This window comes from Desmodus rotundus, chromosome 12 (genome assembly GCF_022682495.2).
Source record: "Desmodus rotundus isolate HL8 chromosome 12, HLdesRot8A.1, whole genome shotgun sequence".
NCBI lineage: Eukaryota > Metazoa > Chordata > Mammalia > Chiroptera > Phyllostomidae > Desmodus > Desmodus rotundus.
The window spans coordinates 70,818,105-70,839,313 of record NC_071398.1 but is presented as its reverse complement, the minus strand read 5'-3'; the positions used below and the strand labels follow the sequence as shown (position 1 = coordinate 70,839,313).

Sequence of the window (21,209 nt, the reverse complement as noted above, 5' to 3'; positions counted from 1 at the left end):
AGAAAGGGCTGGGAGAAACTTGCTGTTTATCAAGGTATCAGTCCTAGCACTTCAACAAAAAGCACTAGCCCAGGATGTAAGTCACGCTTGTCTGTTTCCTGACATTTCATGGTAACTCAGTGTTATTGTGATGCTGTAACTGCAGTATCCCACTAGACTCTTCATTTTCTCAGTTGCCTTGTGGACTTGTTTTTACCCTAGAGTTTGCTGAAACTTTGTTCTGAAAAATAGGCTCAGACAACTCAGGCATCTAAAATGCTGGTTGGAACAGCACTGATTTAACTGGGCAAGACTGTGCTCAGTAACTATGAAATTAGAATATATTCCCCAGTGCCTTCTCTTTACCCTTGTAGTATTGGTCCTTTGGCTAGGCATAGCTGTAAGGGCAGATCACTTAGAGAAATCAGGCTCCAAGCCTGGGCGGAGAGTACTCTCCCATTTTGTTGGTTCTGTGGCAAGAACTCTGCCGTGTGCGGGCTGCCCAAGGGCATTTGGCTTTTGTTTTGTCCCGTGTTGTTTGAAATGAAGCAGGGAACAAGCATTTCTGAAGAAGTAACAAACGTTCTATCTCAAATTATGAACTAAAAAAGAAATTTGTTTATTGAGGGCAAGAGGATGCAAGCAATATAAAAATCAAAAGCTTATCTGGCTTTAATTGGCTTTCCGTTATCTTGTCAAATGGGGGTGGGATTTTATTTGTACATTTCCTAAGGGTCCCAATCTGCTCATGAAATCCTCATACAGGGGGAAGCTGTGGGGCAGAGATTCCTTAAGCAACCCATTGGGAGAACTCTTTACTGGGGAGGAAGTAGCTGCTCAGCTGCCTACTTCTTCCCCTTCTGCTTCATGTGTACTACGAAATAGTCATTGCACGCGATGGTGAGCCCGGCAATTAGCGAAAAGAAGCTCTGGAAGCCCACTCGGCCATCTCGGCATTGGTCCAGGTCTTTCATTATTTTGTCTACGGCCAGAGGGTCTTTTTGATTCTGAAAAAAAGAACAAAGGCAAGAAATATCCGTAAGTGGTGGCAATGACTAGCTTCTTTGATTAGTACTGCTGACAACCATATATATAATCTCTCAATTATCTGAGTTCTTATTTTAGGTCATAAGTGATCTTTGGAGGTCATCTAAATGGACTTTGTTGCCTTGAGCAATCATGTTAGTAAACTGATACTTATTTTAAACTAGGAAAGAGGTTTCCATGGCATTTCTTCATATAATTATAGGGACCTTAGAAATGGCCTATTCTGTGCCAGAGAAGGTACACCCACGCCTCCTAATTCTCAATCCACTGTTCTTGCCAATTGGAACCAACATGGCCTTCTGACCTGCTCAGCTTCTAGTTCAACCTTTCCCACAACTTTTAAAATCACAAGATTCTGCTTAAGAACCACTCATTGAAACTCCTCCTTTTGTAGTTTAAACTTATATTCTCTTAACAAGCTTTTATTCCTGATAGTCAAATCCTATAAATGTGAAATTCTTAGGAAAAGACCTTACAAGATTATTTAGGGAGGAAGTTTCAGATCACTGTCACAGGGGTTTTAAAAGAGGGGCTGATGATGTCATGGGGTGTGTTAGGTTTGGAGAGGGTAGGTAGATCGCCCTCATTTCCCTTCATTTCTTGGCACGGGCGGGGCAAGCTGGTGTGGCTTCATTTGATTGTAGCCATGTAACTAACAGTGAGTAAGTCACACTTAGTGAGCTTTCACGTATCAACTGTGAACGGAGGAGGTTGGATTAGAGTGTCTCTATTATCGCTTCCATTCTTAATTAACTGGTAAATCCATGCCATCCTGTACTCTCCACTGGATTCTTTCAAAAGGAGTATGTGTGATGGAGCCATCAACTCCCTACGACTCTCAAAGCCTGCTATGAATGCATGGAGCCAAGGTGGACAGGCAAGATCCTTTTTGCTTTTTCTTTCATCTTGCTTCTATGCTGACTGGCTTGATCACTCCTTTTTGTAGTGATGATGGTGAGAAGTAAGAAAGTGTGGCCTCTCCCATCACACCGAGAGGGAAACACGGCCTTTTGGGGCTATGAAAGGGCTCAGGTGAAGTGTTTACGGATTCCATTGACTGTACGCATGAGAGGGCACTGACGCTCAGTGTCTCGGGTGGGCTGGAGGCTTACAGATCGCACTAAAAAATCCCTTAAGGTAAAGCGGCAGCATCGCCTACACAGCAATGCAGACTTCTACCCTAAGCAAACAACTAAAACCTGCTCTATGTGCCCACCTCTGCTTTTGGTGGGTTTCAGTGAATTCTGACCTCACCCCCAGCTTCCTGGCTGCGGTCAGAGGGAATAAAATTTGGATGACAGAGGAGTCAACTTTAGAAACAAAATGCTCTGTTAATGCAGCAAGAGTGGGCGTGCCTGGAATTATACTGCTGTGTTCAGTACTTTGTGCATCCACCCTTTATGTTTCTCCCGCCAGAAAGCCTTTAGGGAGGAGGGGTCTGTATCTCATGTGATAGTCACCCTGGCTTCTAACTTATGCAACAACATGACTTATCAGTATTTAGTGTACTGAGAATTCCTTTGTTCATGTGATGGGCGGGCTTACAATGAACTTATTTTGTCTTTGCATTTTATGGTTGCCTTGAAGAATCACAGAAAGTGAAAGTGACCTTGGAGGTAATTACATACAGTCCTCTCTTTTTACAGAGAGGGAACTGAGGCCCCACAATCTAAAGTAACCTGCCCAGTGTTAACTAACTCCAGGTCTGGGGCTATATCAGAGAACTGTACAGAAGCAGTGTAACAGAATATTCTAACTCGTTCTGGGACAGCACTGTGGTAACTGCAGCTCTGAGAGACCTAAACAGTCAGGCTGTTTAGTTCTGCGTATTCACCTGGCACTGACATGTAGATAATAGAGTACTACAAAGCCCTGCGTTTACTGAGTCAGGAGTCAGGGGCTTGACTAATGTGTTATTGCCCAAGCAGAGGACAAGAGGCAGGACCCAGACTTTTACCATCATCTCCCTTCACCTCGTAGAGGCTAATGCATTATTGTATACCTAGCAATAGTACCGATCCTTTCGAGTGACTCCAGTTGTGGCAGGGAAAGAAAGACCTGCATTTCCATCCGATACTTTGTCAGGCAATGCCTCACCTTCAGTGAAATGCAACAACCATCTCCTGAAGGCCTACAATGTAAAAGGACAACTGGGCCTCGCAGCCTAAAGCCCTGGCTGATGTATCTCAGTGGATGGCGGGGTCCTCTTCCAGGCTTCACGATCCCTCAGTTTGATAAACGTTGAGGTATAAACTCTAGCTGTGCTCCTATGTTCTCAAAGCATTTTCAACATGAAAAGCAATTATTTCTGGAGTAACATTTGGCTCTCATTCAGCAGGTGTTTTGATACCATTTCTTTAGAACCAAAACAAAAATTTTTAAGCCTTTATCTGGAAAGATTTAAGGAGGGAGATTCAAGTGGCTCAAAGGGAGTATGAACAGAATGTGGCACATCCACTTCCAGGTTGACGGACCAAGGGCCGCCAGGCAGCCTTGCTGGCGACTCTTGTGAAAGGCCTTTCCTGCAACTCAGTCTCAATAGACACAGATGATTCCGGATGGACACTTTTGAACAAACACCTCGGAATATGGTTATTTGTGTGTTGTCTTATTTCACCTCCCAACTCTAAGCTCCTTGAGGGCAGGGCTGTATCTTCTTTACCTTCTGTTTCCTCTGTAGTATCTTACAAACAGGAGACACTCAATAATGTTTAATAAATAAATGAATGAAAGCACCTCTCTAGTAGTGACCTCCACAAGGAAGGGATGAAAAGAAGGGAAAGGAACCAGGGCTGAGAAGCACTGAATTTCATGTCTGAGTCTTTCTGAGCCTTTCAAGACTTACTTCCAAAAATCCAGGGAACTCCTTTTCCATGAGCACTCTCAGGTCCTCCTTTGTTAAATAGCCTTTATCCCCAGCGAATTTGTGAAATGTGAACATCATCGTTTCCATGGCGTGTTCCATTTGAGACGGCATTTTGGTGGTCTGTTATAACAAATTAAAGAATGTAAAGAAACAGAATTTACATTAACTTTTAAACTACATGTTTCGCCAGTCTTTTGAGAATAATTGGAAGGAGTGTAATTAGATCATGCATTTGATTCTTTCCAGCTGCAAAATTCAATGAATCTAAGAATCCATTTGCCTCTGGTTTTGGGCCTCCTGCTGATGGAAATAGACACCAGAGGTATCAGTGCCCTGAATGAGGAATTTATCTAGTTGCCTGCTAATTCCGCATAAATCACCTAGTGAAAAAGAAAACCTCTAATCATTTGGAAAAGCAAGATCAGTATCTGTCATTTTAACCGACAGAGACCCTATTGAAAGAACGTGTGTCTCATCATTTCTCTTGGCTCTGGTAAATGGGACTCTTAGATATGGTGGAATACCAACCACGCACACAGTCAAGCCTGGTGACTACGGAAACTTCAGCCTCCAAGCATAACTGGCTAACCTGGTTTAGTCTAATTCTAGGGTTTAGAAATCTGCTTACAGATAGATTTTGTCTGCTGGGTACGTATTGTTTACTAAAGCTATGAAGTTGTTAGTGATTGCAACAGAGACATTTATTTGCATCTTTGGTAGTAAAATGCAGTTGTCCTACCTGAATGAAAGCTACCTATGGCTCGTTATCTAGTTCCTGGAGAAGGAAGAAGCAACAGTATATCCTAACCCCTTTGGGGACCTGATATATGTGGGACCATAAGGACAGAACAGTTCCTGTCAAGTCTGAGATATAGTGGGAGAGCAAGAGCTTTTCATCAGGAAGAGTTTAAAAGAAGCATGTCAGAGTAAATTCAGGTGTAACAATCTGGGGGTGTATGCCTCATCAAGACCCAGGGCTTAGGACTTGATAGCTCAATGGATTTTGGCTCAATTGGAAGGAATGCTTTAGCCAGACTAGAGCAGCTTTGGCTAACATCACCTAAAATCACTCCTGGATAGGGAACAGGTAAACTTGAATGGAGTGTGTAGTATACCATTCCCTAAAACAACAACAACAAACAAAACACAAGAATGGCTCTGAGCACAGGCTGAAGGAGAGGCTAGCACCTTCCCCTGCTAGAGAGTGCCAAGAGGAACCTGAGATGCACTTTCAGTCTGGTTTCTGCTGCCGACAGGTTCGTTTTTAAAACAGATCCCTCAATGCTATCTTTTACAGAGGAGACGGTGGAGTTGGTGAGCCTGAGGACTGAGCAATTACACTTAATAATAGTAAACTCTACCCCCCTTCATCCCCACAAAAGTACAGGAACCAGCATGCCAAAGAATGCTACTCTAGAGAGTGCTGTAAACCAGAATCAGACATGATTCATCTGGAAGGCAGTTCTCTCGGAGAGAGCAGCAAATTCATGCTCAAGGCCCACTGTGAGATGAGTTCCAGGGGATGCAGACCCACCCTTTCCCCTCTCTTCCCACACTGTCAGGTCTGGCTCACCGCCATCTCCAACACGAGTGCAGATGGCAGCTGGCTCAGATGCAGTCAGCCTTGCCTGGATTAGTTCTGGAAAGCCATCAACTCAAGAAAAATTCAAGTGAGTGTCACCTATGGGAGAAGGGTGTGGGATCCCACCCCAGTTCTGAAATAACTCAGGAAAGGAGTCAGTCTCCACAGAGGTTTAAAAACGCCTGTGCCCAGGCTCTCAGAACAGCAGAGTAGCTCATGACGAATTCCCAAAGACCCCAGAAATTCGAACTGGCTGTGGGACACCTATTTCACTTTCTTCACAGGGCGGAGCAGAAAGAAACTGCTCTGCAAAGTCAGAGTAAGGACGCCTCAAATAGGAAACCAGACTAATTTAGGAACTTCTAAGAAAAACAGGTTGCAAGCGGAGGAAAGTTTGGCCACCCTGAACATCTTCTTCAAGAGAAGGGGTCCGGTCTTTCCTTAGTCAGCGCCCAGCTCTCAGGTCACTCCAATCCCACCCCCTCCTTGTCCATGCTCATCATGAAGTGACAGAGCTTTGCTCTCTGAAGCCACATCCCTGCCCCACTGGACCCCCTTCGCCTCCTGTTTTGTTCAGCAAACTGGTTATGAATACAGCAGCCAGCTCACTCTCTGTTTGTCTTGTATTTGCCATAAGAATGCAGAACAGGGGCTAGCCAGGAGATGTTAGGCTGGGGAGGTAAAAATAGCTTTGAAAACCAGATGAGATGCCCATTGTCTCTGCAGTAACCCGGGCCCCAAGGGCACTGACCAGGACTGCTAGCCAGTTAACTCTTTTTTGGAGGAGCCAGTGCAGTGGTTTCACAGTAAGATAAGGGGAAAGGAGAAAATGTTATTGTTAATACTGTTCTCTTGGTAGTGGATGAATCATGTAGTTCTTCTCCAAGAGTGGCGGTTGCCCCACTGAGTCAGTGCCGCCAGCCCTCTCATCTCGGGAGGGGCTGACCATAGCGCTGACAGTTGGTTGCTAAAGCAACAAACAGATCAAGGACTTGAACCTGGAGTTTCCCTCCCCCTACCCTCCCTCTTGCTCCACACCAGGATGAGGGTGGGACTCTAGTTTCTAGTTTGGGTACACTTTTCACTGGAGGGCCTGGGGCTAAGAGGCCTCAGTGCCCTCTCTGTGCCCCAGACAACCTCTTCCTGCACCTGAAACACTCCATCCATTTACGTATTTGTTCACCTGTCTGTCTCTCTACCTGGGAAGAGCTGTGAATTATTCTGTTCTAGCCAAGAAACAACAACTAAGTGTTTGCTTTAAAAATGACTGAATGAACGATTCAAACAGGCTTCTTGGTGGGTGTGCTCACCCAGGTCTGGGCTGAAAACCTGGTAGCTCAAGCTCAAGCAGGAGGATAGGCGAGCTGAGAGGGGCCACCTGTGAATGGCACAGTGGAGCCCAGAGGAAAGCACATTCCATAAGTGGAGGAAAAATATGTGTCCTGCTAAACAGGTCTGGTCAGACCCTGATGTGACTGCTTTTTCTTCTCACTCTGGCGGTTTTTTCCCGTTTTTTTTTTTTTTTTTTGTGCTTTGGTCCATCCCACTTTCTACCTCAGGCTTCTCACACTCTGCTCTCTCACTCTGAGCTTCACAGGCTGTTACCTCATTGTTTACTCATTTTTTAAATTGAATCATTATATTCTGACGTCTGTGTATCTCCTGTTTGCCTGGGTAATAGGTCTTAAGAGTGGAGGCTCAGAAGTCCATAGTCTTCCTCCGTATAGTTTTCTCCACAGAAGAGAATTCTGGACTCCGCAGATGCAGCCACAGTGGTTACATTTTCAAATCTCCTACCCTTTGCATGTCCTGGTCATGTGTCAGAGACACTTCGTAGTGCTTGCCTCTGGGAGTTCACCAGGTAATGGCGTACTGCTTAATAACACGTCATAGTATTGTGATTGTTCCCTTCGCCACTAGGTTGCGGGCTCCTAGAGCAGGGGTCCAGTAGTTAGACCGTGTTCTCCGAGAGCCTACTTAAGAATCAGTTGAGAATGGAATTGATAACAATGTCAGTTTTGACCCTCCCAGGAGCAGCAGGGAAGCAGGAGGCCTCCGTACGAAAGTGCCTGCTCCTGAGCAATCCCAAATGTTTGCTCTGGACCCACGCCCAGATCTGGGCCATAATTTGAAAAAGGACCCCGCTAAAGAGCAAGAGGTTTGATTTACTTTGCTCCTCCCTACCGTAGTGTTTTACAGCCCACCCAGAAAATAATTGGCAAGGTGACAGTAAAAACAAACATCTGTTATTAAAATGTGTTTGAGGTTTCCTTCCTTTTGCTTCAGAGATTTTGAAAAGGAAAAAAAAAATTTTTTTTTAAATTAAACCCAGAAGGCACTCTTGAACTTGATCCCCAAAGGAAATTAAGAAAAAAATGATTTGAGGCAATGGATCTGGGTCCAGGCTGTCTCTCCCACGTTTCACCAAACATAAAAAATGTGGGCAACAAAGGAAAAGTTCCGAGTGCAATCCAATAGGAAGAAAAAATGCAGAAGCCTTCTCTACCCCATGGTGTACACCTGCCCTTCCTTGAAGAAGGGTCAGGCGCAGACAAGTAGCAGACAACAGCCATGGTGACAACTGAATATTGCTATTACGTTCATTGGTGGGTTGGGTGGTAGTTATTTAGTGAAGGGCTAGGAAGTGCTGAATATTGTTAAAAATAAGTCAATGCATTCTTTATGCTTTTGATGTGATATTCCTAAATTGTTGAGTCCCCAGGAATAAACCTAAAACTTCCTTCGGTTCAGCTTCCCTAGCACTCTGAGTACTAATTTATACATTATAACCCTGAAAGGATTCCACTGTTTTCCCCAACTTTAATAGACTGTAGTCAAGGGCATACCAAGTGGGTAGTGGTCTAAAAAAGTCAGTTTTGGAACTGTCAGCGGAAAGCAGAGAGGCACCCAGTCTTAGCTCCACCCAGGCCCAGGCCCAATTTCACTGGGGCTGCTGCTTGAGAGGCTGGCTGGAAGCTCTCAAGCTTCCCTTTTCCTGGGAGGAAAAGGGCCCATCTGATGTGGTATGCAGGAAACATCAGGCAAGAGCATCCATCACCTAGAAATCAGGGGACTTAGTGCCCAGTGGACTCTTATAAAATGTGAGGAACTGAAATAAGAAACTCCCAATGGTGTATCAAACACCATGATGAAGGAGGTAGCTTTGGGCTGTCGAGGAAGGTATATAGTGTTTAGAAGAGATGATTAAACAGAAACTGGGTAGGAATCTGTGGGGGCAGGGCTGATGAAATTTCAAAGGAGTTACATGAACTAATTCCTGCCCCGACCCCTGGCATTATCTTCTGCAATTTGCTGAAATACACTGGAGGCAAAGATCACTGATAGGGTGTTTCCAGAGCCTGGCCTCACCTGAAGCACATGATACACAAATCCACTGCTGCAGGTTCAAAGTCAAGCTGCAGGGGCTTGAGGGGCAGGGACCTGCAGCAACTGCAAACCTCTTAACGGGAAAAGCTACCTTCCCAGCAAAGCTGAGGCAGCCTGCCAGCAGGCCTAAGGCGATAAGCCAGCAGTAGTCTCAAGATGGCCTTGCCAATCTAATTGCTGCCTTCACCCACAGTTCAGTCAAGAAACCTTCTCCCTTTAAGATTGCCGGTCAGTCCTAGTGTGACTCACTTCCTCTTGGAAAATGCCCTCTAAGATGGCACAGTTCCCCTTCCCTTTCAGGGAGTGTGCAGTCTAAACCACCTGCAGAGAATAGCCAGAACCATCAGGGCCACACCCACATGGTCTCACAGCTGAGTCACAGCCCTCCACTAGGAGAATCCCAGAGCCCTTTGTGCTAACCACGCCCTGCAGAATGCTCCCAGCTCCCCACAGAGGGAAAGGCGGTGGGTGGGCTTATGTGTTCCAGAGTCTCTGCCAAAGCTGTGCAGGGCCTGGCCACTAGCCCTCTGCATTCTTCACCACCCCCAGCCAACATGGCAGAGACCTGGTTTCAGAGAGGTAGAGCCTGGCTGAGGCTGGAGAGTGCAGTATCCAGGGCTGGAGGAAGTGCCATTCCTTTGGCCAAGTTCTAGTGTGACGAGGTACCCAACACAACTCTGTCTCACTGCACTGGGCCAGACTTATCTGGGTTGGAAGGTCCTTCATCATGCCTGCTCTCCCCCTATTTCTTTTTAGTTCTACTTAATTATGGTAGCAAGAAGGGAACCCTTTCAGTAGAGAAATCACTTAATATAACAGTCCCCCCTCCCCCGCCCCCCTGCAAAACTGCTTTATAAAGAAATCAAATAGACCTCCCTCCCTCAACAGTTAAGAACCTTCTGGTCTAGCAGACAAACAACAGGAAACCCAACCTGAAGCATCTGGGCCAGGAACTGAGGAGTGCCCTTTAGGAAGGGTATCCGCCAGCTGCCAACACACCCAGCCCTCCCCGGCCGTATCCAACCCTGCCCGAGCCTGCTCTGACCATCCAGCTGGAAGGAGGCTACGAAGAGCTGGACAGAGGTCAGCATGCAGCTGGAGCCCACAAAGAAACATGCCGTCAGGACAGGGGGCCAGAAGCGGGGGTTTGCATAACTGGGGAGACTAGTCGAAAAGTAGGCAAGTGTGAGTAAAGAAAAAAAACAGAAAGGGAGGAGATATCAGACCCTGGGACACCAACCCCTCAGTCCTGTAACAAGGGACGAGGGCCCCCTCCTCCCGACCGCTAGGACGGGGGAGGGGTCGCGCCAGGACGCTGCTCGCCCCGCTGGGTGTGGCCAGAGCGCGGATACCACCCCCACCCCTGTGCCGGGACGCGCTGAGAAGCCAGGACGGTGGGCCAGAGCCGCACATAAGGGGCTTTCCCTGGCGCCGGGTACAGGGCGGAACTCACCTTGGCCGGAGGCACGACAGGATCGCTAGGCTGGCTGGGACGTGCGGCCAGTGAGCGGAGCGCTGCTTGCTGGGCGCCTTAGTAGGTGGGGGTGGGGGTAGGCAGGAGGAGCCTGGGAGGGTGTCGGGCTTCGGCTCACCCCACCCCTTCTCCTCCCGCCTCTTCCTGCCCTCCCCACCCCACCCCAAGCGCACGCTCACACCCTACTCGCCACGAGGGTGCGGAGGGAAATCACTCCTGGTCTCCACCCGCTCCCAGGGACACGATTACCGTAAACTTCTCATCCTACACGAATACTCGGGAACATTTAAGGACATATCCACCCTTGGCCATGCCTTCCCTCTCGGGTTTGGTTTTAGAGAGTGAGTTAGTGAGGAAATCAAAGAATCCAGCGGTTCTGCGGGTGGGGCACATTGGCCCAGAACCAGAAGCGAGCTGCTCTTGGGTAACCTACAGGTCTAGGAATTATTTTCTAGATGACACTGCAGGGAAGGGCACGTGGAGTCCTAACGACTAGGCCCTATAAGTCCTTCCCTAGGGTCTCAGCTCCTACGCCTCCGGTCCGTGGGCATTTCGTGGAAAAGCCGAGTTTATCCCCACCCCTCCTCCCGTTGCTACATGGGGGTGGGTAAGGAGGGTGCTGTGGGGCTCATCAGCTCCACGGGACTTTGTTAAAAGGGATTTACTCCTCTTAGTGTGTGTGGCTTCACTGGGTGGTTAGTTCAGCTACAGTTGTAGTTGACACTGTTAAAACCTACCTTTCAAAGCTTCCTTTTCGTCCTGCAATTGGCCTATTGGGTCGTCAACGCCCTTTAGAAGAAATTTCTTCCAGAAATTTAGAGGAAAAACTTAAGTGTTTCCTAGCGGATAAGTATCACTCCATTTATTTTAATTGTGGTTTAGGGTTAAATGCAAACTACTAGCAGCTGTTTGTGGAAAAGGGCCCAGTCTCAAGGCCTGGGTTTTCCTTTGTTCCCGAGGGAGGTCCTGGGAGGAGTGAGTGATCCCAAAGGAATGAGCAGACTCAGGGAATCCTTGAGTGCTGCTACATGACTAACCTTGGCTCTTGCCAGGAAAGCCCCACTTGGATTACAGCTCTCCCTCCTGCTGGGCTCCTGCAACTGTGGAGCTGAATCTTCCATATGCTCCCAAGTTCCTTCCAGGCCCTGCTTACAATCATCAGTGGAGAAAGTCCTGAATTTCTTTAGTTCCAAGGAAGATACACCTGGATTTAGAATAAGAACACCCATACTTATTATTGGATTTCTTTGTTTGATTCACAAACCTTCGGAATGTTTAGTGTGTATGCTGGGCCTTGGGGATTCAGAGATGAAAGAGTCAGTCTCTCCCATCAGAGAGCTTCGAGTCTTGCTGGTGAAACCAGAAAAGTTGGCCTTCATGCTGCCTGTCACTACCAGAACCAGTAAGTAGAGAAAATGATTGAATCTTTATGGACACTTTATTCAGATGCTGGCGATCTGAGGTGGCGGATTATGTACCCTAAAAACCATTTTAACATCTCATCTCAGGAAAAAGTAGTAAGGGGGTTGGAATTCAGGGGAAAATCTTAATCAGTTAAAAGTTGCAGTCCTGCGATTTTCCCAGCAGCCCGTCATCTGCTGACCAGCGATTCTTTTTGTGTCCTAGTCAGCTGGACATTCTCTCCCTGCAGCACAATGGCACAGGCACCCCCGTTTGCCTGCAGTCCTCCTGGGGCACAAATGTTGACTTGCTTGCGGGCCTCCTGGAGTCAGGGTAGGTCCAGTAATACATTCCAGTTCCTGGAACAACAGCTTTCTACATGCATTAATCAATAAGCCTATTAACTATAACTAAAGCTAAAAATTTTTAACTCTTGAGTTCCCCCATCATTGGAAGGCAGATTAACAAACAATTAAAGTCCATGAGTTCAGTGAAGGGTAAGAAACACTATAGGACACTATGAAAAGGTGGAGGAGGGGCTTCTAAATCCCCTTGGAGTGGTCACAGAACAATTCCTGGAGGAGGCAAATTTGATAGATGGTTTAAAAATAACAATATCACTTATCATCACTTTTAAATCTGATTGTAAAAAAGGTTACATTCTTACCATAGGTTTGGATAGTATAGCAATGTGTAAGGAAGAAAATAAGATTATTTGTAAATGCATGAACCAAAGATTAATACTTTCATGTATTTCCCTCTGGTCTTTTTATGCATATATAATATATAAATTTACATAATTTGGGTATTAGGGGGATTTTTAAAACAAAATGACCACAGGAGGCATTCTTGAATTTGATCCCTAAAGGGAATTCAGGAAAGTGTGTTGAAGCAATGGATCCAGGCTCTCTCTCCCACCTTTCACCAAACATAATACTTGCTCACTGAAAAAGGGGGCAACAAAGGAAAAGTTCCAGGTGCAACCCAATAGGAATGTCATGGGAAAAACCCCCAGAAACTTGGTTCTTCTCGCCAATGCAGTAAAGAATTACAGATCAGTGAGTCTGTTATCAGGCAAGCAAGGTTTACTGGTGATATGGTCTCAGGGAAGACAAGGGGCCTTGCTGAGGTGGGGGAGAAAGGCAAGAGCAAGGCAGCCCTGCTAGGGCAGGGTTGGAAAGAGCAAGAGAGAGATCCTTTGGTCTGAAGACTTAGTAGTTGGCGGGGTGGGGGAGGGTGAAGAAGTTACACGTTGCCTGACAAGTAAAGGTGGTGCTGGCTTTCCAGGAGGGGAGACGGTGTAAATACCTAAAGGTGTCAGTGAGCGTCTTCCTTTAGGCACTATGGGCCCTTTCTGGCCTTTCAGGCCTTGAGATGAAAGCACAGTTTCAAAGGCTTTCTTTCCCAGTTAATGGAAAAGATACAAAGAATTTCAAGGACTGCTGAGTCAGTGGGTAGGACATGTATCCCTCCTCCTCCCTGCCTTGGTTTGCTATCTACCCTACTAATAAGGACTCAAAAGCCTTCTGTACCCCCACGGTGTACACTCACTTTTCCTTGAACGGTTTTTAGGCATCAGCCTGAAGTAGCAGACAATAGCCATTGTGACAACAGCTATTAAACCCATTGGTGGGTTGGGTGGTAGTTACTTAGTAAAGGGCTTAAGTGCTGAAAATTGTTAAAAATAAGTACATTTAATTTTTTCTGCTTTTGATGTGATTCTTAAATTGTCATCACACTGATTATAAAATTATGTATTCTATTTTGTCCTGTAATACTTTATATTTACTATTTTTGCATCATTAAATATTTATCAAAAGAATGAATGTTCATTTATTCACTCATTCTTTTAATTTTTTTTCCATTCAACAAATAATGATTCAACTACATTGTGGCCTCTCTACTGTTTTCTCCAGACTGCCAGCCAGACCCCCAGGCCCTAGTGGCTTTGGCGCTACAGGATGGAAGGGACTTTGGTTCCTAACACACTGTGCTAAGTGCTGAGGATAGTGATGAAGATGGTCAGCAAAAGTTCTATCTCTGCCAGCAATTTATTTAGCATAGGTTTGCTGTGGGGATTATAATAATTTCACAAGCCAATAGCATACAGGATAATATCTCTTAATAAGCCAAAAGCCCTAGCCCTGGCTGGCGTGGCTCAGTGGATTGAGCTCTGGACTGTGAAGCCAGGGCACATACCTGGGTTGCAGGCCAGGTCCCCAGTAGGGGGCATGTGAGAGGCAACCACACATTGATGTTCCTCTCCCTTTCCTCCTCCCTCCCTTCCCCGTCTCTAAAAATAAATAAATAAATATAATCTTTTTTAAAAAGTCAAAAATCTCCAAACAAATGACATGTTAATCACACTATTGTTCCAGGCAATATGAAGTATATCTTCTTATGAGAAGAGGCACTTGGGACAGTTGGTGACCACCCTGCCAGGGCAAAAATAAAAGTCTCAGTTGCTAGAGCACGTTGCTAGGGAATGAAGACTCTAGTGCTGGTGTAGGGTGGAGGGGACCGATATCTTTCGTAGGCTGTTGTGGGGAAAATCTCAAATAGTCCTCAAAACTCTCAGTATTTGTAGTATAAATGTCCCCTTGCCAATGTTGCTTCTCCACATGTTCTTATCATAAGCCCCTTAGCAGCTGGACGGCAGACTGCCTATCAACAATAGATGAAGAATAATAACATACTGGCACAACTTCATTCTTATATCAAAACAACTTTTTTTGGTCTTTACCATAAACTAGTAGATTAAAACAACTTCACCTAAGTCATAAACAAGTGGATTTAAAATCCTATTAGACCAATACACAACAGTACTGGTAGGTCTATAAAGCTCCAAGTACCTGATGTGCCTATGATCTCTCTCTAGGAAAAGGGGTCCCAGGCAATTCTTCCTCCAGAAAGTAGTTAGGCCTTGTAAACCATGTGCATACAGTGGAGCTAGCTCTGCTTCCCTGGTGACAACTTACTGGACTAGGGACCATTACCTGAGCCAGAGCTCCGCAGGGAGCTGGGAGGCTGGGAGCCTTGGGGTGGTGAAGCAGGGTGCAGCCAAGAGGAGGGCCCCAAGAAGGGATTTGTAATGGGGTCCAGGACTCGGGGTGTCCAGGAAACATTAGAAAAATGTATATAGGATGTCCTCACCCCTACAGGCCTGAGCCAGGGGGGATGGGACACATGGAACAGGGCCATTCAGAGCTGTTTTGGGTAGCAACAGCTTTGCAGCTAACCCCTGGCAGTCATTTAACATATCTATAACCTTTAACTGGTTTCATGGATATGTTAAATAGCTGTGGCCCTGCTTTGAGCCAGGGAGATGGGAGTGGCTTCCACCCAAGATGGGACTGGGAAGCAACTCCCCCTGGTTACAGGGCCTGCGTGAGAGCTTGGAGATGATTGGCTCCAAGCCATGGGGCCACACCTGCCCAGACTTACTATGGCAGCCCAGTAAAGCTGGAAGAATACGGGGATGCTGGCAGGTGTAGCTGACTGTAGGAGGAGTCGGAAATGGGCTGCAAAGGAAGATGGGAACTGGGATTTAAACCTAGGCCCGGCAGCCATAGGGAAGAAGAGACCATGTGGCTCTGAAGGGAAGAGAAGAGAGACCATGTGGCTCTGAAGGGAAGAAGAGACCATGCGGCTCTGAAGTAAAAGAGAGACCACGCGGCTTCAAAGAGTAAAGAGGACCACGAGGTTTTGGAGTGCTTCTTCTTGCCACGCGGCTTAGGCAGCAGGAGAGACTTTGCAGCCATAGAGAAAGGGGAGAAAGGACTCTTGCTGCTGGGCCATGAGAAGGTGCCACATGGCTTTGGATTAACTGGAGGTTGCAGCAGCCACACAGCTGATGGTGCTGGGAGCCTGAATCACGGACTTCTACTTCTTTTCCTGAGACACGGTACCCCGGACTGGGCACAGGGAGAGGGAAGGACTGTGCATCTGTGGGTATTCTAGAGGACTTTAGTATCTTACTGAAGACATTAGGTCATTATTCTAAGTTTGTGTAACTTTTGAATAAACAATTCCTTTCCTTTTCACCAGTCTCTGGCATTGAGAGACGTCTTTCCTCTGGCGGCGGGCATTGCGAACCTAGCAGGTGGGCGTGGGGGGAAGGAACCTCCAGAGACAGAAAGGCGGAATCCTTTCTGTAATAATTTATCGTGAAGGAACCACCCCCACCCTCTTGCTCTGTAACAGTGGGAGGGTGGCTTGGCGAATGCATATGGATTCTTCGTTTCTTCGCGTGTATCACGTTGTGCCCTGCACCACACAGAAACTATGTGCAGTCTAGCTCAACAGTCTGCCCAGACATTGTGTTCACGGGTGACTCACAGCTGTAGAAAAGGTAGCTTTCCCAACGCTCAGGACCCCTAGTAGGGAGTCACGGTGGTCCTCCATGGCACTTCAGTTGAGAACCCTCAAGTTACAGTTGCCGGCTAAGGATTTGGCTGGCAAATCAAAACAAAAAGCACACTCCCCAAGTGTGGCTGTACCTGTATACCCCAATAGGGAAATATAATTATTAAACAGTTCCCATTTTTTAACATTTAGATTATTACCATTTTTTACTGTCACAGATAATAATTAGATATACAAAGATTACTTTTGAATAAAGGTCTTTGCCCACATGTTTATTTTCTTAGGATAGATTCCTGTTGGGGGCTGTCATTTTGTTTGTTTGTTTATGTGGATCTTAAAGGACAAGTGGGGATTAGCCATACTCTGTGGGGTACAGGAGGGAACAGCATGTGCCAGAGCATGGAATTGTGGGGAGCGTGTCTGTTCAGAAACTGCCCCAGTTGGAAGGGGATGAGCCTGAGAGGAGATGCCTCTCCTGGGGCACCTGGATTCTCTGCCAAGGAGTGTGGAGCTTTTTTCTGAAGGTAAGAAGGAGCCACTAAAGAATGTTAAAGAGGGAGGGAGTGACTCTTCCACCTACCAGCTGTGTGGCTCCAGGCGGGTCATCTCCCCACTGTGAACCCGAGTGTCTTTATGGATGAAACAGGGAAAGACACCTATCTTCTGGGGTGACGGAAAGAAAGAGCCAGCTAATGACCATCAAGGCCTCCCACATGCATGTTCCCAGCAGGCAGCAGGTTACAGACAGAGGATTCGGCCCTCACAGCTGAAAGCCTTAAGGAGGTGGAGCAAGGTCTCTGGTGTAGGATTGTTACAGAGCAGGCCGGGGGGTGGTTCACGATAAATTATTACAGAAAGGATTCCCCCTTTCCGTCTCTGGAGGTTCCTTCCCCCCACGCCCACCTGCTAGGTTTGCAATGCCCGCCGCCAGAGGAAAGACGTCTCTCAATGCCAGAGATGGTGAAAAGGAAAGGAGTTGTTTATTTAAATGTTACACAGACTTAGAGTAATGGCTTAATGTCTTCAATAAGATACTAAAGTCCTTTAGAATACCCACAGACACACACAGTCCTTCCCTCTCCCTGTGCCCAGTCTGGGGTACCGTGTCTCAGGAAAGGAAGTAGAGGTCTGTGATTCAGTCTCCTGGCACCATCAGCTGTGTGGCTGCCGCAATCTCCAGTTAATCCAAAACCATGTGGCACCTTCTCACGGCCCACCAGCAAGAGTCCTTTCTCTTTCTTCTTGGCAAAGTCTCTCCTGCTGCCTAAGCCGCGTGGCAAAATGAAGCACTCCAAAACCACATGGTCCTCTCTACTCTCCTTCAGAACCGAATGGCCCTCTTCCTTTCCCCTCAGAACCACGTGGTCCTCCCTCTCTATGGCTGCTGTGCCTAGGTTTAAATCCCAGTGCCCATCTTCCTTTGCAGCCCCATTTCTGACTCCTCCTACAGTCAGTTACACCTGCCAGCATCCCCGTATTCTTCCAGCTTTACTGGGCTGCCATAGTAAGTCTGGGCAGGTGTGGCCCCATGGCATGGAGCCAATTATCTCCAAGCTCTCATGCAGGCCCTGTAACCAGGGGGAGTTGCTTCCCAGTCCCACCTTGGGTGGAATTCGCTTCCATCCCCCTGGCTCAAAGCATGGCCACAGCTATTTAACATATCTATGAAACCAGTTAAAGGTTATAGAGATGTTAAATGACTGTGCCAGGGGTTAGCTGCAAAGCTCCTGTTACCCAAAACAGCTCTGAATGGCCCTGCTCCCTGCGTCCCATCCCCCCTGGCTCAGGCTTGTGGGGGTGAGGACATCGTATATATATTTTCTAATATTTCCTGGACAACTTGAGTTCTGGACCCCATTACAAATCCCTTCTTGGGGCCCTCCTCTTGGCTGCACCCTGCTTCAGGATTTGTGGGTAAACACCTCTGAGGAGACTTCACTTTAGGGCACCAGTGGGGTCCAGGGAGGCTAGGCTTGCCTGGCTAACTTATCTCTTGGAACTGCAGAAGCTGAAGGGCTACAGCCTTTTTTTTTTTTTTTTTTTTAAGGCATGAGAACTCTTAGCTTGGGGTTGGAGACCACCCCCTTTCTTCTGTAGGTGAGCTGCAAGCTGCAAATTCTAATGATTGTAATCTATCAAATACTTATTGAGCGCCTACTATCACCCAGCATATTCTGAGTACTGTACAAGTAAAGGGGGGGAAACCATGATGGGAAAAACAAGGGTTGAATGAGAGAAGAATTGAAGGGAAAGAGAGGAGAAAGTCAGGGGAGACTACACAGAGGAGGGGACATTTAAACCCAGACTTAGAAGAAGAGGAACTAGGGTTGCAAGTAAAGGAGGAGCTAGGAGGAAGCTTTTCTAGTGGAGGGGAGAGCACACGCAGCAGCTGGGAGGGGCCTGGGCTGAGAAGGGAATTGCAAAACCACCAGTGTGCCTGCAGCAGGGTGAGAACAGGGTGGGGCAGCCTGGGATGAGGATGGATGGGCTCTTGACCACTACGTTACATAGTGGTGAAGAGCACAGGCTGGGGGAAGGATCCTGTTTTCTCTGCCATGTCGCCTTTCCTAACCTGTTTTCTCATCTGGGAAATGGACTTGATAGTAGCAGTACTTGCCTCATAAGGAGGTTGTGAATATAAATGAGAAAATGCCTGCAAATACTTAGCAGAGTGCCTGGCACATAGTGAGTGCCCACTCGCGTTAAGTACAATTATTATGAATAAGTGGGGGTGGATTGGAACCAGACAGGCCTGTGTTGAATCCCGGCTCTGCTGCACGATTGCTGTGCACCATGGGCAAGTAAGTCTCTGCTCCTTCTGTGTCCTCATCTGTAAAGTGGGTTTCAAACTCCTTTCCTGTGGATCAGTTTGTTGTGGGAATTATATGAAGTGATTTATGTGGAGCCATCCTGAAGATTGGAGCCAACCCACAAGGTGTTTTAATTGTTTTAAAGTGTTTTCCTGAATATGTTCAGTCTCTTAATAAACACTCAAAAAAGAGGCAAGCAAAACCTTAATGAAACCAGTCATAAGCTGGTGGGTCAGCCTAAGTTATGGGTTGGAGTGGTTGACAAAGCAAAACCTGGGAATTTTAGCCCCCCTCTTCCATTTTCTTGTCATAAGGAACCCCGATTTCCCAGGTTTCTTCCAAGGATGAAGAAAACAAGACCCTGTCCCTTGAGTTAAGTAATTAGGCCAGAAGAGAACACCAGATTGTCTGAACCCCAGGAATGCTTGGTGTTGGGGAAGTACCCTGCAGGACAGCACCGGCCCACCATGGGCTGTGGTCTGCCAGTCTCACGTGAGGTTCCCTTTTCTTCATTAAAACTTAAGAACAAGTGGTGTTCCAGGCAAAAATTCTGTGGGCTGCATCAAAGGGAAAGTTATTTAAGTTACGGATACTCTAAGTTTATTGATATTGGAATGTGGCTGGGGAGGGCTCAGACCCACAGCATGAGACTCCATGGAGCCCGTGACTCAAACCCCTTGGGAAATGCTGGCTGCTTGGTTTGAATTGGTTCCTCAACAATGTTAGCCAGCAGCGAGCTCTGAGGATTCCTGGCAGTGCTGTTTCCGGGCTGGAAGCTGCTGTGAGGTGCTTTGTACCCTGGGACAGGGTGTGTCCTTACTTCCTAGCTAATGCTGTGGGTCCCTCTGGTGGCTGCAGAGTGAGTAGCTCTGCAGTGGGGGTTCCTTTCTCCTGAGCGGCCCTGGCAGAGTAAGGAGCAGGAAGTGTTGTCTAGAAACCCACAGAATACATATGGGGCCTGGACGTTTACCCAGCAGGCGAGAGGAGGAGACTATGATTTAGGTTGGCACTTTGCCCCCTTTGCTCATGGCTTTGGTGGCATTTCTCAGGACTTGAGCTGTGGGAATAGCAGTGCTCTGTGTGCAAATACCCTCCCTGCCCCCGGGCAAAGAAGAAAGAAATGGAGATGTTAGGCTGAAGTAGTGTTTGGTGACATATAGATCAAAACCTCAATTAGGGCATAGAATTTAACCAGTTTTACTGGCTGGATTTTAACTGAATTCATTCCTACAGTTTTGAGCTCAGGTATTCTGAAAGCCAAAGTGCCTGGGTATTGGAGGGTGTATCAGTGGGGCAATCAGTGGGGTTCTCTTTGAGGTCATGTTGGTCATGCAGAAGCATGAAAATGTACTCCAACTCTCACTTGTTAAAAACTAACATCATGATTTTAAAATCTCTCATGTGTTATCTTCTTTGTTCTCTATAATTACCCCCAGAAGTATTTTAGATTAATTAGTTATCACTATAGTAATAGTTTATTGTCTCACAAAAGACTTGTTAGATTCTAAGTCTGTTTTCAACTTAAGTGAGGGCATAAACACAGCCTTGTTAGAACCCAGATAAGTCTAGTCTCCAAGCCTCTCTCTTGCCGCCATCTCTCTCTGCCCTTCTTCGGGCAGAGCAGGACAACTGCTTAGGAGAATAACGAAATCTAGGCAGGAACATGAGGCATGTTCACAAATGGTTCTGATGGAGCCAGTGTGCATGGCCTGTGCTGCCCAGGTATAGACAGTAAGACCAGCAGGGATGCAGAACAGCAGGCTCCACTGGGCCAGGATTCTTAAGTCAAACTTCATGGGAGATATGCAGTGAGTCTTGAAGGCTGGGTCAGATTTAAGAACTGGTGGGTATGTGGAACTGGTGCTGAGAGGAGGGCAACCCGGGGGAGGAACAACACGAAGGAAAACGCAGAGGGGCGAGTGTGCAGGACACATTTGGAGGAATAGCAGATGCAGCTAGAAAAGGGGTTTTGGTGAGGGATAAGGGCTAGGTGATTGATGCTTTTGAATTCCAGGCTAACGATTTAAATTGTTGACGTGACTAAGCCACAGAAGTTTGAACCACCGAGGACCAGAGGTGGGAGAAAAGGCAGGCCAGCAGATGGAGAAGGCGAGGCTGGTGATGATGCAGTCCTGAACTAGAATGATGGTAGCCAGAGTGGACAGGCCAGTACAGGTCTGAGGGAAATTTCCAGGAAGAATACTCAGGGCTCCAATACTGAGCTGCAGGGCAGGAGGGAGAGGAAGGAGCACAACCACCGGGAATTACCAGCGAGGGCACCTGGAGCATTGAGGTGCT

General features: G+C 47.0%; 1 protein-coding gene across 2 annotated transcripts; it reads right to left on the bottom strand.

Annotated features, from left to right (window-relative positions):
• Positions 1-574: 574 nt before the first annotated feature.
• Positions 575-10,450, bottom strand: S100A10 (S100 calcium binding protein A10). 2 transcript variants are annotated; one of them, XM_024575590.4, is made up of 3 exons: positions 10,315-10,450; positions 3,872-4,012; positions 575-986 (listed from the first exon to the last, which is right to left on the bottom strand). In XM_024575590.4, the coding sequence occupies exons 2-3, from the start codon at positions 4,001-4,003 to the stop codon at positions 825-827; spliced, it is 294 nt and encodes a 97-aa protein (XP_024431358.1). In that variant the 5' UTR covers positions 4,004-4,012; positions 10,315-10,450; the 3' UTR covers positions 575-824. The 2 variants fall into 2 exon arrangements, with proteins under 2 accessions (XP_024431358.1, XP_053772000.1); XM_053916025.1 differs by lacking the exon at positions 10,315-10,450 and having other exon boundaries at positions 3,872-4,017.
• Between the last annotated feature and the right edge of the window lie 10,759 nt (positions 10,451-21,209).